General features: G+C 42.0%; 1 protein-coding gene across 2 annotated transcripts in view; it reads right to left on the reverse strand.

The window, feature by feature from the left end:
- SESN3 (sestrin 3) overlaps positions 1–8,516 on the reverse strand; it is an 81,501-nt gene extending 72,985 nt beyond the window's left edge. Inside the window, exon 1 of one of the 2 annotated variants that reach the window (XM_018059864.1) lies at positions 8,198–8,516. In XM_018059864.1, coding sequence (XP_017915353.1) covers positions 8,198–8,275 — 78 coding nt within the window. In that variant the 5' untranslated portion in view covers positions 8,276–8,516. The remainder of the gene's footprint in view (positions 1–8,197) is intronic. The other variant, XM_018059865.1, reaches the window with a different exon arrangement.

Below are 15,495 nucleotides of genomic sequence, written 5' to 3' on the forward strand. Positions count from 1 at the left end.
ATTAGAGCACAATGGCCATAATCTTTGGATCTGACCATTCTTTGCTCGTTGCATAGTAAGTACTAAGGAGGACATTCCTTTAGAGCCAAAGAACTTTGTTTTTGTCCATCTTTGATTTCTACCAGGTAAAAGGATGCTCACAAAACTTAGAGAAAGATCATCTCTAGCTAGTCTAAGCTTTTACTCCATTTATTGGGATACACCCCAATAAACTCACTGCAAGTTGAAAAATATCGTAAGTCAAAAATGCATTTAATATACCTAGCCTACCTTCAAGCTGCTTAGAACAATCATCTGAGTCTACAGTTGGGCAAAATCAGCTAACACAAAGCCTGTTTTATAATAAAGTATTCAATGGCACCCCACTCCAGTACTCTTGCCTGGAAAATCCCATGAACGGAGGAGCCTGGAAGGCTGCACTCCATGGGGTCGCTGAGGGTCAGACAAGACTGAGCGACTTCATGGCAACCCACTCCAGTGTTCTTGCCTGGAGAATCCCAGGGACGGAGGAGCCTGGGGGGCTGCTGTCTATGGGGTCGCACAGAGTTGGACACGACTGAAGTGACTTAGCAGCAGCATTAAATATCTCATGTAATTTATCGGACACTGTACTGCAGGTGAAAAACAGAATGGCTGTATGGGTCTGAAAAGGTTGCACAGTAAGTGAGTTCGTTAATTTATGATCGCATGGCAGACCTGGAACTCCACTCAGTGCATCATAGCACATATGGCTATTTCCAGAAAAGATCAAAGCTCAAAATTCAAAGATACAGTTTCTACTGAAAGTCTATCACATTTTGTTGCTGTTCAGTTGCTAAGTCCTATCCAACTCTTTGTGACTCCAGACCCCTCTGTCCTCCACTATCTCAAGGAGTTTGCTCAGATTCATGCCCATTGTGTCAGTATGTTATCTAACCTTCTCATCCTCTGCCACTCCCTTCTCCATCTGCATTCAGTCTTTCCCAGTTTTTTCCAATCACCTTTGCACCACAAAAACTGTACTGAACCATCCTCAATCAAGGACCATCTGTACTGTGGTACTAGAGAAGCTTCTAGTGTGTCACTGACAGGTTCTAGGCAGCATCTGGAAGTGAGTCCCACATAGAACAGAGACGGCGGGGTAGGGTTTATCTATGCTTTCTGCCAGTGGTATTAGCCTTTCATTTCTCCCATAGTCACGCCAGAGAATTACATGCATACACATCATATGTTGCTGCCAGCAACTGACTCAGCAGTTCTCAAATGCTTTGGTCTTGGAACTACTCCACACTTTTAAAAACACCTTAAAAAACAATTTTGCAAATCTCTTCAATGTCTATTTAACGTAAGACAGCCAGATTTCATCTCTCTTCTAGATTCAATCTGTTGTGATAGGTTTTGATTGAACGTATGTAAGGAAAATCTTGTCTCACACAGATATGTAGTTGGATGATGCAAAAGATAACTGTGAATGTTCTGCTTTGATACTACACCAAAACTCGACAAGCAGAACTTCTGAAAGGTTAGCTGCAATGTGGATTCCTAACCCCAATCAGTAAACTTAACTTCCTATATTAAAATTCATTTGTCTATCTTGTACTTTGAATGGATCTTTTACCCATGCATGATTTTGAAAAACTAAACTCAGCCTGACAGGTGTTAAGTAAAAACGGGGTTCATTTTAAAAGTGGCTAGTTTAGCCTGCAACTGAAACAACTACACAAATCCTTTCCCTAGAGACAACCAGACTGCTGTGCAGTAAAAACACAAAGCATACTTCTCCTCACTCAAGGATCAGGATTTAACAAAATTTAACAGTGATTACTGTTTGGTGCCACTACCTTTACTTATTCTAAGGGGCCAGTACAGTTTTACATCCATTGCTTTTGCACGTGAAAAAAGCTATAAAGTCTTGTATGATCATAAAAGGGTCTCCCAGGTGGTTCTAGTGGTAAATAATCCACCTGCCAATGCAGAAGATGCAACAGACATGTTCAATCCCTGGGTTGGGAAGATCTGCTGGAGTAGGAAATGGCAACCTGCTCCAGTATTCTTGCCTGGAAAATCCCATGGACAGAAGAGTCTGATGGGCTACAGTCCATGGGGCCACAGAGTCAGAAATGACCCATCAACTGAGCATACACATGCACGCACATGAGCACGCACACACACACACAATCATAAAAATTGTTTTGACTTCCCAGACCCTCTGAAATGGTTTTGGACACTCCCAAGGTCTGAAGATTGTCTTTGAGATTTGCTGCTTTATATCATTCAAGAATTAACCAAACAACAGTCAAAGAGATAATAAAAATAGCCAACTAACTTTTCTCCTTCCCCTCCAGTTGACCTGCAGTCATGCATCAAAGAGTGACTAAAAGTCAAATTTCTGACTATTATTACCTGGAGAATTTTAGGACCTATAAGCATTCCACAGATGCTAAAGCTGGCAGAGTGGGGATGGACGTTCCCTGATAGCATCAATACTGCAGGGGACAATTTGAATGTAGTTTTATTACAGAGGTATATTAAAAATTAAGTGGACTTCATATTAGTTGCATGACAGAGTCCATTCCTCTTAAATTTTCTCAGTTTGTGAAAACCAACTGATAATGTGAAAGCACTGTAAAAATTGTGAAAAGTGAAAGTCTCTCAGTTGTGACCAACTCTTTGCCACCCCATGGACTATACAGTCCATGGAATTATCCAGGCCAGAATACTGGGTAGCCTTTCCCTTCTCCAGGGGATCTTTCCAGCCCAGGGATCAAACCCAGGTCTCCTGCATTGCAGGCAGATTCTTTAGCAGCTGAGCCACAAAGGAAGTGCAAGAATTCTGGAGTGGGTAGCTTATCCCTTCTCCAGGGGATCTTCCCGACTTAGGAATTGAACCAGGGTCTCCTGCATTGCAGGTGGATTCTTTAACAACTGAGCTACTAGGGAAGCCAAGGTCTAAACAAACATAAGTTATAATCCAACCCGTTCAAAGGGGAAAAAGAGGATGAAGACATGGGGAGAAAAAGGTTAAAGCATTTTATTTCCCTAGCTCTTCTCTAAATTAAAAGTTAAACTTTCTTTGCTTTACCCTAGATTTGCCCCAAATTCTAGTAAGCACAATCTTCCTTAACTCTTAAGTCTTTTCAAATCAAATACCAATTTCCCTCATCTGCTGAAGTGTCCAAAAGGCAATTTTTTTATTTGGAATGCCAGAAACACATTAGATTATTATTTAAGGAAAGGGAGGGGTAGAATACAAATATAAATATGCAAATAAAAATTAGTTGCTCACCCTAATTAAAAGCATAATGTTGTTACCTCTCATTTGTAGGCAATAATTAGATAAGACAGAAAAGTGAAGACTAACCAAAATTACTCAGTATGTATTGATATATATTCCCACAACATACAAAGGTCCTACTCTAGGAATAGGGAAAACACATAGGCTTGTCCTTCTTACATTTGTAGTTGGACTTTATGGTTTACCAAGTACTTTAACACACATTACCTCTCTCCAGCTATGCAGCAACCAGCAAGGCAAGTAGAAAGGATCAACATTTTCCAGGGAAAACTAGACTCCAAGAAGTTAACTAAGTTGCCTGATACTCACAGACCTGTCAGAGACCTAAGGATGAGCATACCTTGTGACTTTCAGTGTTACTATATTTGCAGTTACATTTTAGCCATTTATTTATTTGGTGGGGGCTTCCCTGGTGGTTCAGTAGTAAAGAGTCCACCTGCCAAGCAGAAGACCTGGGTTCGATCCCTGAGTTGAGAAGATCCCCTGGCGAAGAAAATGTCAATCAACACACTCCAGTATTCTCGCCTGGGAAATCCCACAGACAGAGGAGCCTGGCGGGCTACAAAGGGTTGCAAAGAGCAGGACACGACTTAACAACTACACAGTTTATCTGGTGGTGGAGAGGTTGTGGAAGCAGTACCATCCCTTCTATAAATGAAATCTTATATTGAACCTGAACTGTGAGACACATAAATATACTAAAGGGCTTTTGTAAGTGTTTAATTATAAACGTAACAACTACTGATAATAAGTTTGTGTTCTCACAAATGAAAATTGATCATGAGCAGATATGTAGAGGAAGGTTTTTCTAAAGGCCTGTGCCTTCATAATCAATGAGAGTCTTTCTCATCAATGTCTTATTAGCAAAAATGTTCAAATACATGTACAAAGTGAACAGAACAAATTTTTCAAGGCCTGCACAAGAATAGTCTTATAATGAATGATTTTGGGGGTAGTTGTAATTTTGTACTTAAAATTTAATCCAACTCAAACATTTTTGAATACTGAAGCATCATAGGGCTCCATAAAAAGCAGTCTGAAAACCACTGCATAATGACTTGCTGCCATAAATTCACTTGCTTGCTCTCCACTTGGCTCATTTTGAGATAAAACTAAAACCTACTTTGACAATCCAAAAAATGTATATAAGAAACCTGATTAATAAAAACAAAGTATGATTACTATTTCACAGTCAAAGCAATACCACTCTTTTGGTTGAACCATATAAAACTGCCATTAACTGACAATTTTGACTATAAAAATAAGGTTCATATGGTTTAAACTAATATTTCTCATTTTATTTTCCCAGTCTCCTCACTCATAAAACTATCAAAAAATTGTCAAAAATAAACGGATATATAAGCAAAGTGGAAAAAGTACAATATCCAACAACAACAAAATTCACTGGAACTACCTAACCATATTAAGTATTTTAAAATGTTAAACCCTCTAACATAATGTGCAGAGTTTTATTCACCTCAGTAGCACTAACTGCTCAACACTCAAAATACATTGTCTTATGCCCCCTTTTATTTACTGGAGGATGTGTGGGTTGACAGTTACCTACCTTTCTTAAGGGCTTCCCTGGTGTCTCAGATGGTAAAGTGTCTGCCCGCAAAGCGGGAGACCCAGGTTCAATCCCTGGGTTGGGAAGATCCCCTGGAGAAGGAAATGGCAACCCACTCCAATACTCTTGCCTGGAAAATCCCATGGACAGAGGACCCTGATAGGCTACAGTCCATGGGGTTGCAAAGAGTTGGACATGACTGAGTGACTTTTCTTTCTTTTCTTTTTCTACCTTTCTTAATGTAGATTGGCACTCCATTTTGAAATGTATCTAGTTGTCAGTGGAATTTCTTCAAGCGAAACATATAACACTTCGGAACTCATCAACTTTTCCAAAGTAAATAGAAGCATTTCCTTTTTTATTAAAAACTTTATTGAATTATTTCATTGATAACAGAGCAAGTAAGAATAAGTAGGAGTTATAGATTTGAAGAGAGTTTTGTTTCCTCATTTCTTTCCCTCTCTGGTTTACCTCTCCATTCTTCCCACTGACCTAAGATTACCAAATTAGGTATATTCAATACTTGAAGAAGTTTCTCTTTTTTTGGAAGATACTGAATCAAAATTATAAAGGTACTTCTAAGAATAAATGGGATTCTCATAAAACATAAAATTCAATTTTCAAATATTGGGTTGAACCAAATCATTTACTTTGATGGAGAATCCGGTGCTTTTGTAAGTTCCCCCTCAAATTCAATACACTGCAACAAATTAAGCCACTTAGACAAAAAGGCCCTCACGCCACATAAATAAAGGTGACTCTTTCCCCATCATTAGTGAGGATTATACAGCAAAGAGTAATTCACACTGGGTATGCATGAGTTTCACTCTTCCATCATGAACTACACTGAACTAAAATTCAAAATGCTGTGACTCACATAGTTATTACTGAACACTTAATATTAAGTGGAAAACACAAGATAAATCCAAAGAATCCCATTTTGAGAGTTACAGATGAATTCTGCTTAGAGTTATATACTTTCTATCAAAAAAAAGCCCATTTCTTTATTAGAAAAGTCTTACATGCTATTTTTAAAATGATAAAGAATTTAAAATGCTAAACACTTGATATCTTTTAAGAGCACTTAAGGCACTCTTTAAAAGCTACAAATGTTGCCAAGTCATGTCATAACTGGCTCAAACAATCCCATTCCCATCTAAAGTTATTTCATGCTACTACATGAATCAATATTAAATACCTTGGAGTTACCAAAAACTGGAAATTGGCACAGATATGGCACAGCAATTATAAGATATGAAAATAGTGAATATTCGTTTCCATATATTCTTTCTTTTAATAATAGGAGGATGTTTTTCCTCTAGGTAAAAAGAAATTTCTTAAAAGCCAAAGAATCCCTCTGCAATGCAAGAGACCCCAGTTCGATCCCCTGGAGAAGGGAAAAGGCTACCCACTCTAGTATTCTGGCCTAGAGAATTCCATGGACTGTATAGCTCACAAAGAGTTGCAAAGAGTCAGACACAACTGAAGGATGTTCACAAGAGATAAAAGATGTCTTGAAAGGTAGCAAAATGTCATGGATCATAGCCTTGGTTCTCTCAAAAGAACAACAGATTTTGAAACTTAACATTACCTCCCAACATTTTATTAGTCTACCAAATTGCCAGAATCATTAAAAAAAAAAAAAAAAAAGTTCCAAGTTAATACAGGTCTTCCTCCCTCCTTATTCAGTTAAAAAAGAAAAAGCTGTTTTTTTTAAACCAGGCTTGAGTTTAATCAAATGTGTCTCAAAAAACACTTTCTTTTTCATATTAAAGACATAACATCACTTTTAAAGCTAGAAAATCATCATCATCATCATTTTTTAAAAAGCTAAGTTCAGATGACATCTGGCCCAGAAATGAAAGAGTTAACATTCAACTAAGCTGCTCTGCACTTCTGATCCTTTACATTTCTCACAAGTTGCCCTACAATGAGCTGAGCAAGTATCAACTGTAATTTGATCCCGGAGTTTATGGAAAAAAATAACTGCACATACTCAACATGCACATTTAATAAAAATCTGTTTCAAGAAAAACATACCCGATAAACACAATTTAAGGCAGATTTAACTGTTTGATTAACTTTAAATATGCAATCCCTTTGCTTTCTTCATGCTCTCAAATAAAACTGGGGGGAAAAAAGCAGCGGCTCTACTGCAGGGAAAAGAGGCTTGAAAAACAACTTTGATTGGCACTTGGCCTGACCCACAGAGGAAGAAAAACAGTTTTTGGACAAAGAGCGCAAATATTTGAGCTTGCTTACTTACATGTTTCTTTTTTTTTAATATAGAAAGAACAATCTCAATTGAACTGTAGTTAAAGAAATTGACTAAAAACGGTGCCGTATTCATCTTAGCCTTTCAGTCCAGAAGCATTTGCAAAGCTCAGCAATTTTAATTCATTTGTACTGAACAAACAGAAGCACCTCAACTACTGTTTCCACTTAATGAAATGTAAAAATAGTCTCGAGAAGAATAAGCTAATTATAATATAACCCAATGGCGGCTGTTAAAGTCTGATTAAAAGCTTTTCTAGGTCTAAAGCGACATCTTTTCATACTGCAACCCCCGCCCCCGCCCCCGCCCCAACCCTTAACAGAGCGATTAAGCCAAGTGAGCTAAACAAAACTGGAGTAAACTTTCTATCAATCACTCTGGGAAGCAATAAACTGATTGCGCGTCTGATTTTTCTGGAGCAACACCAGGGTGCGGGGGTTGGGGGGGAACGGGGGATGGGGGGTGAGCGCTAAAAAGGGACAACTCACGTCCACCCTCGTCTCCACCTCCCCCAGTCCCAGCTTGAGGAACCGTAACGTCGAACAGCGTTTCCCATGGGCATAAAGTTCAAGCTGCTTTACCAGTTTCTTTCGGGATCGACCCGGAGCCACAAGACGACCATCAACAAGAAGGTTTTTAAAAAAAGAGTATTCGGGTAGAGCGTGCAGAAGCAAAACCGAAATAAACAAAAAAAAACACCCGCAGGCATTAGCCGCAGCCGAGAGGGAACCAGGTTCCTCTGGACCAGACCAGTTCTGATTTCACACCGACTTGCACCCAGAACACCGGGAGGAGGACCGAACAGGTCCATCACCCCTCCGCCCGAGGAGAGGGAATGAGGGGGGGCAAGGTAGCTAGGTGAACGGAGGGACGGACAGCAAGCACTCCCAAACCCCTGTCCCCCAAACCCCCAGCCCCGGGGGCCAAGCGCTGCCCCGGCAGGAATCAAAAGCCCAGCAGGCTAGCGCCTCCGTTCGCGGCTCAGGCCCCCTTCTGGGGGTCCGGCGGAGAGGCCCCGGGGTCCCTCGGCCGCCGCGGGCAGGAAGCGCCCCTCGGGGCCGGCCCCGAGCCGAGCCCGTACCTTCCGCAGCACTTTCCGGCAGTTGGTACAGAGCAGGTAGCTGGCGGCGGCCGACGGGCTGCTGCCGCCGCGGTTCATCGCGGCTGCGGGCGCGCGGGCACCGCGGGCGGGCGGCGGGCCGGGGCCGGGCTGTCACTGCGGCCGCCCGCGCCGCTGCGGGGCCCAGACTGTCCCCCTCACACGCCCCGCAGGCCGCGCCTCTAGCCTCAGCCTCCTCGGGGCAGGAGGACGGGACGGGGCGGCGACGGCCGGAGAGCGGGCGGCTGCCCGCAGCGACCCCCGCGGCGGCTGCCGGAGCGACGGCGGAGACGGCGGCGGCGGCTCCTCAGCGGCGCGTCGTCCAGCCCGCCCCCATCCCGCAGACCCCCGCCCCCGCCCGGCCAGGACCAGCAGCCGCCGCCGCCGCCGCCGCCGCCGCCGCCGCCGCCGCCGCCAGCCGCAGCGCCTCAGCGCCTCCGCGCGGCCCCGCCCCCGCCGCCTCAGCGCCTTCACCACCTCCGCGTCCCGGCACCGCCCCCTCCCGCCAATCGGGCCGCCCCGGCCACGCCCCCCGGCTCTAGCCCGCAGCCAATGAGCGGCTGTAGTCGGCTGGGCGCGGCGCCCGCCAATCACAGGCGCCGAGGACGCCTCGAATCTCCGGGCAAGTTAAGTTTGTCTCCGAGGCTCCGAACTGCAGGGAGACTGCGGGTTAGTTCGGTAGCCGGGTAGGAGGGAACCGAGTTTGTGCTGCTCCGCCAATAGGGGGAAGGGGGTGTGTCACATGCAAATAACCCCGTGGAACCCAGCCCCTCCCCTAAGGCCAGCCACAGCCCCTGCGCTAGGTCCCTGCAGAAATGGGGAGGGAATGAGATAAATAGCTGGGAGCTAGAGTTCGCTAGAGGGTCTAAGACTCGACTAAATGTTTCCTATTTCTTGAGAAAGACGGTGGGGGTGGGGGGAGCTAAAACGGTGGTTAGGCTTTCTCTTTCTTACCTAGAATCTTAGCTGGAAAGAAGACTGCAGTCCTGTAGCAGTTGGCAGCCAAGGATCTCAAAGAACTTTATGCATCGCTTATCCTTGTTTTGCAAAAGACCAGTTACCTAAAGCTTCGGCACCAGGTGGGGGATAAATGTTTAGGTATATTTACACCATTAGTCGGTTACAGGGAAACAAAAGCCTCAAAACCTGTGGGTTAGCGGTTTCCTCCTCCATCTAAAGCCCCTTCTCGTCGTAGTCTCTCAGCAACGAAAATTCTTTTATTTGTCCAGCTCTACAAGGCCAAAGAGACAGGTTTGTCTTCCACCCCAAAGTCCTTCTGGGGCAGCTGGTTAGATAAACGCAGAGCTCGGAGCCCTGCCTGGGAAAGAAGCTTCGGAGAACAAATTGCCATTTAAAGCTGTTGGGCTAGACCTGTCTCTTGCAAAGCTACAAATGAATTCAGGATTTTGGTGTTCACGTTCTGGGGAGAGTAAGCAGATGTAACTGGGGGAAACTCAGGCTTTCAGGGTGTGGAGGGGGACAGACAAGTGGGAGAGTAAGGTCTCCAGAGGGGCTAGCAGCGCTCATGCTGGTCGAAGGCGGGTTCCGACGCGAGACACCCCGAAACCTGCTCCCCTTGTGAGACAAAGGCAGGTGCCGAGCGAGAGCCTGATTGGTGCCGGATGCTCCCCGGCGTCCTCCAGGCCCCGAAGATTTCTTGCTCTGCCCACTGGGGCCGAATTCCGTGCACACTGGAACCCCAGCTCCCCACCCGGCCCTGGCTGAAACCACACAGGACTGTGCGTTATGACATCACCTGTTTTCGCGCTGGAGAACGCGATCAGTATTCTCGGCTTCTGCTTTTCTTAAAGGTCGCTAGCGTACGAGGATCTATGAAGGCCTGCAGTTGGCAGAATGAATCTGTGCAGATGATTTACACGAATGATTTCACTGGTTTGCACTTCTTTCTTTTCTTTCCTTTCTTTTTTAATTTAAAAAACTACTCTGGTTGCCTTAGGGATTCAGCGTGGTGTTGTGATGCAAAATCAGAAAGGTACACTTGGAGGAGCTAGCAAGTTTAGCATATCAAAGCTATTAGACCAAATTATGTGGTTAAAACTGCCAATCTCCTCATTTTTCGACAGCTGCCCCCTCTCTGTCCCTTTTAGAGACCAACGGGCATAAACCAAGTCTACACAAGGAACAAAGGAGATGGAAATCCGCCAGTGTCAGGTTTAAATAGATTAAAATAGACTGGAAAACCCCCAAAGGGTCTAAGTGATGTGGTGGGGTAAATGTGTTGATCCATTTAACTAAAGTTAAATGATAGCTAAAGTTTAGTGATAGCTAAAGTTCTCTTGGGGTTGTGAGGATTTATACAGCCTAGGAGAGCAATGGCTTGGGGAAGGTGTATAACATTCTGTTAGAAGAAACTAAAAAAGAAGATTCAGCAGAGGGAGAAATGACTTACATACACTTCCATGCAGAGAACCAAGAAATCCAGGGAGAAAGTTAGGAAGGCACAGTTGTCCTAAGAACTGAAACACATATGTGTCCCCATTTAGTGGTACATTTCTTGAGTTATATTCCTGGCTTGGAAAGCAGATTTTATGTGAATACATTTTAAAGGCAAGTTGAAATTAAAGGATGAAATGAATTTTTGTGCAGAGATTGAATTTTCCCAAACAATATTTTAGCTTCAAATTATTTTCTATCATATACTTTTTATATCCTTTCCTTTTATTTAATAGCTAAAATTCTTTCACAGTGAAGTCCGTTAAGTTCTTCAATAACCCAGAGAGGAAGGCCAAGAGAGGCCAGCCTCGTACAATTGTACCTTCTAAAAAAGATTGCTGAAAGGAGATTTTAGAAGAATCTCTTCATTGATCCATGGTCATGTACATGTATGTGACCAAATGATGCCCCTCTCCTCCAAAATTTTATAAAATTAATTGTCTACACTGTCATTTATTTGGCAGTCAACCATGTAACATTTCTCTTCTTGAATCACCATATATGTGTAATATTTCTTCTAGTGAGCCACAATATGTGTTTATGTCCCATCTCTGAACTTTCCAATCCAGTAACTCATTCTCAATACACAATGACCATCCTTTCCTCCGGTTTCTCACACCCTCAATTCCATCATCCTTCTTCTCCCCTCTCCTGGTAATGTTCAGCTTCTGGACTTCCTTTCTTTTCCATCCCTCACCTGGCCTCTTTTTCTTTCCCAGCCAGCCTGGATACTAGGAGACTGTGACTTAGAAAATAAGTGACTTGCAAATCCTGGACCTCATTGTTAGTTAGAAGGAAACAAAAGCCCATTCTTTGAACTTGTTGTGAGTAAGGAAAAACTCCACCCCTTTCGTTGTCTGGTTGCCTAAAACAAGAAAGAACTTTAGGAAAGTAAGACAGTGGTGAAAATTAACAACCAATATTGAGCACTCTTTTTTAAGTTTTAATTACAAATTGAGAATGATACTTCATTAAACATTTTACACAGTTTAAAAATAATTTTTGCTTGTTTTGAACTATTTTTTCAAGTGTGACCTTTTCCCCCCTAGTCGTACATAAAATCACACGGCTTGGATGTACCATAAATTATTTAACCATTATGCCATCATGGAACATGGAGTTTATTTCCATTTTCTCCTGATTATAAATAATACTCTGATAAGCTTCCTTATATGTAAGTTTCTGGCAGCATCTTTGATTCCTAGATATGAAATTTCTAACCAGAAGAATGTGAATATGTTTTAAGACTCTTGATATAATTACTAAAAGGTTTTGTGGAAAGATTTAGCTAATTTGCGCCCAACTCACCATAAGAGGGCTTCCCAGGTGGCTCAGCGGTAAAGAACCTGCCTGCCAATGGGGGAGTCCCAGGTTCAATCTCTGGGTCAGGAAGATCCCTTGAAGCAGCAAATGGCAACCCACTCCAGTATTCTTGCCTGGGAAATCCCATAGATAGAGGAGCCTGGTGGTCTACAGTCCATGGGTCCTGAAGAGTTGGACGCAACTAAGCGCCCGGGCGCGCGCGCACACACACACACACGCACACACACACACACACACACACATACTCAACAAATAAGCACAGAGGGGAGAGATCTTTTGGTAGATTAAGCATTTGTCAAAGCATCCTTTCCTATACTTCTTCCTTAGCATCAAACTGAATACTGATATGAGTGGTTCAGATTCTATTTTCTCACTGGACTGTGAACCCCTGTAGGGCACGGAATGGACTGCATTCGCTTATTCACTCCCAGCTCCTCGCTCAACCTATTTTAAGAGAAATGCTTTAAAAATCTTGGAGAAAATAAGGAGTTTTCACTCTGACTTTCCTCAATATACTGTAAGTCTAGGGCATCTCTTTTTAATCTCTAATAATAGCTACAGGATCTTACAAAAGGATCCCAACACATATCTGTGAATTGAATGGTTCAAAACGACTATTGCTGCAGAGCAGAGATTAGATTCATGTCCTTACCTGTCACCAAGTCCTTCTTGACACTGAACATCATGATCATAGCTGAGGCTTGCTATCTCTCTTATAAAATGAAAGTTCTTACCACAAACCAAGGGTATAGGGAAAGAGGGTTGGGCACATTTTTATGTTCAGCACTTTTGAAAGAAGATACTGTGTTAATAACATGCTGTGACTTTTGGACTTGAAATTGTTTACTTCTCCAGATATTCTCATTCTACTGACCTAAGAACTGGGCCCCTTTATAGTTCCTAAATAAGGATTCAATTGAAAAAATAAATCACTGAAGATATTTTTAAAATTCCAGTTCTGGAGACAATAGGTCATTTTCTAATATTTTGCCTTCTCAGACTTCTTCATCTTTCCCCTGGGGGCACCCAAAGCCTTGGATTGAGGGCAAGTGCTGCATTATTCACAAATTTGCAAATACTGTAATTTGTTTTGTGCACAAAGGAATTTGCACTTCACACAATTGTAAATTGATTGCTCCCTTTGAGCTGTTAATTAGATTCCTGCTAATTTTTCCTAGGGCCCAATACCAGTACTACTCCGAAGGAGGAATTGAGACAATGTGATCCAAAAGTGGCACTGCTTGAGTGCCCCGTCCCCTTCCACCCTCTCCATCGCCCACCTCCACCAGGAAAATTATTCTTGCTGAAGCTCATTTTCCAATATTTCATCAAGATCCAGATTTCTGCCAGCTTTCTCTTCTAACTTCCCCTTCCAGAGTTTCCTGCATTAAACCCTGTAGAAAGCAGACTGCAAAGAAGGGCCTACAGATGTGGGTTTGTCATTGTTTGGCCTGCAAATGTTAGCCAGCACAGTTCTTTTTAACACTGTATTACTTAAAAATACTTGTAGTAGGAGATTTTTGCCACCACCCGCAACCCCACCCACCAACAAGTCTAGATTTCTGGTGTCTCTTGAAAAATGGTTAGATCTGGTTACACTGGATGTATACTGGTATATGGCCACCATCTGCTGGAACCCAGTACCTCTTATCTGCGTTTGAACATGCATTTTCAGGTTTACCAACGTCTCTGTCACTCTTCTGGGGTTCCATTTTGCCACTTTATGTACATTATCTTCTTGACCTTTGTAAGGATTTGCCATCTCAAAACTTTCTCTGGCACTCAAATTACTGATCTGCTGACTGATCCTCTTAACTTTATCATAGAATATGAGTTAAAAAGAAACATGTCATCTCTTGGCTATAGCAAAAGTTGAGGAAAAGGATCCAGTGTAAAGAATATCATGATACGCAGTTGCCTGGGTGATAGTAAATAAGGGATGGATTGTAAAGTGGCCTGAGGAATCTTTTGTTGGTGGTGGAAATGGTATGTATCTTGATTGTGCTAATACTTTCACGGGTGTACATAACTGTCAAAATGCAATAAACTATACAGTTTTATTATGCAGTTAACTGTGTGTAAGTTATGTCTCAATATAGTGGACTTTAAACAAAAACAATAATGGTTGTATAATTTTTTAACATTTGTATGTATAACAATCTGTTCAGTCAAAAATCTATAATCGGATATTTGTGGGAATACTTTTAGTGAAAGTAAATAATATCAAATATGCAAATTCACAAAAAGAATATTATGATATGTATATCAATTATACATCAATTAAAAATAAATTAAAAAAGCATACTCTGGTGCTCTGACACACACGTGTATGTGTGTGTGTGTGTGTATACACTTCTGGTACTCTGATACATATGTGTGTGTGTGTGTGTGTGTGTATACACACAAGGGGAAGGACAGTTGTCTAAGAAGGGACTATTATGTCCTTTATACTGGTAACCTCACTCCTTATTCTAACTCTGTCTAACTTCCCATTCAAATTGTAGCTTTAGGAGAAAGGGACCAAGGGGAACATGGCAATAGTGGGAGGACCACGAGGGTGTTTTCTTTGATAAGCATTATCGTGTGGGGACTGAGAGCCTGGGCTCTGGAGTCAGACATGGATTTGAGCACTGATTTGGCCCCTTACTAGATATACGACCTTGGGCAAGTCACTTACTGTCTCTAGGCTTCAGTTTCTTCATCTGTGAGATTGAGTAATAATGGTACTTTCTCAAAGGGTGATTGTGAAGATTGAATGAGACCATGCCCTGTAGTGTTCAGGAAGCGACTAGAACCTTGCAAACCCTCAAAAAATGTTTGCTGCTAGCTGCCACAGTACAAAGGATGTTATGCTCTGACATTGGTCTATTTACCTAACTTTTCTATGTCTCAATTTATGTCATCTAAAAAGAAGATATTAATGTTGGCTTAATTATAGACAGTTGTTTTGAGGATTAAATGAGTTATACGTAAAGCACTGTAAGAATGTCTTGCATATAAGAAATGCTATATGAATATTTACTCTTATTGTATACTGTGGTCAGGAGATCTTTTTTTATTTTCCTCTTTGTTTTCCTGTGAAGATCTTTGATTTTCAAGGTACTTCTCAAAAGTAAGGTAACGTAGTGTTGTAGAAGTAGCAATGGACAAAAAGTCGGAAGACCTAAAGTTTAGTTCAGTAGTGCTGTAAACTAAGTGACTTTGGGCCTCAGCTGCCTTATATGTTAAATGCGGAAGGGTCATTAGGTGGGGTCATGGCCAATCCAGATTATAGGAAAATTGAAACTAATACGGAGACTTTTCTTAAGAAAAAAATATGAAACTATGGATGCAAAATTACTTATGAAAGTGAATACTTATTTAAAATAAATACTTATTTAAAATAAATAAATGGAATCAATAAACTTTAAAAAGCTGAAAATACTATAAACATCACAAAATCCAAATAAATAACAAAATTTTATCAATCAACGACCAGACACAACCCTATATTACTTTTTTCC

Source organism: Capra hircus, chromosome 15 (assembly GCF_001704415.2).
Source record: "Capra hircus breed San Clemente chromosome 15, ASM170441v1, whole genome shotgun sequence".
Lineage (NCBI taxonomy): Eukaryota > Metazoa > Chordata > Mammalia > Artiodactyla > Bovidae > Capra > Capra hircus.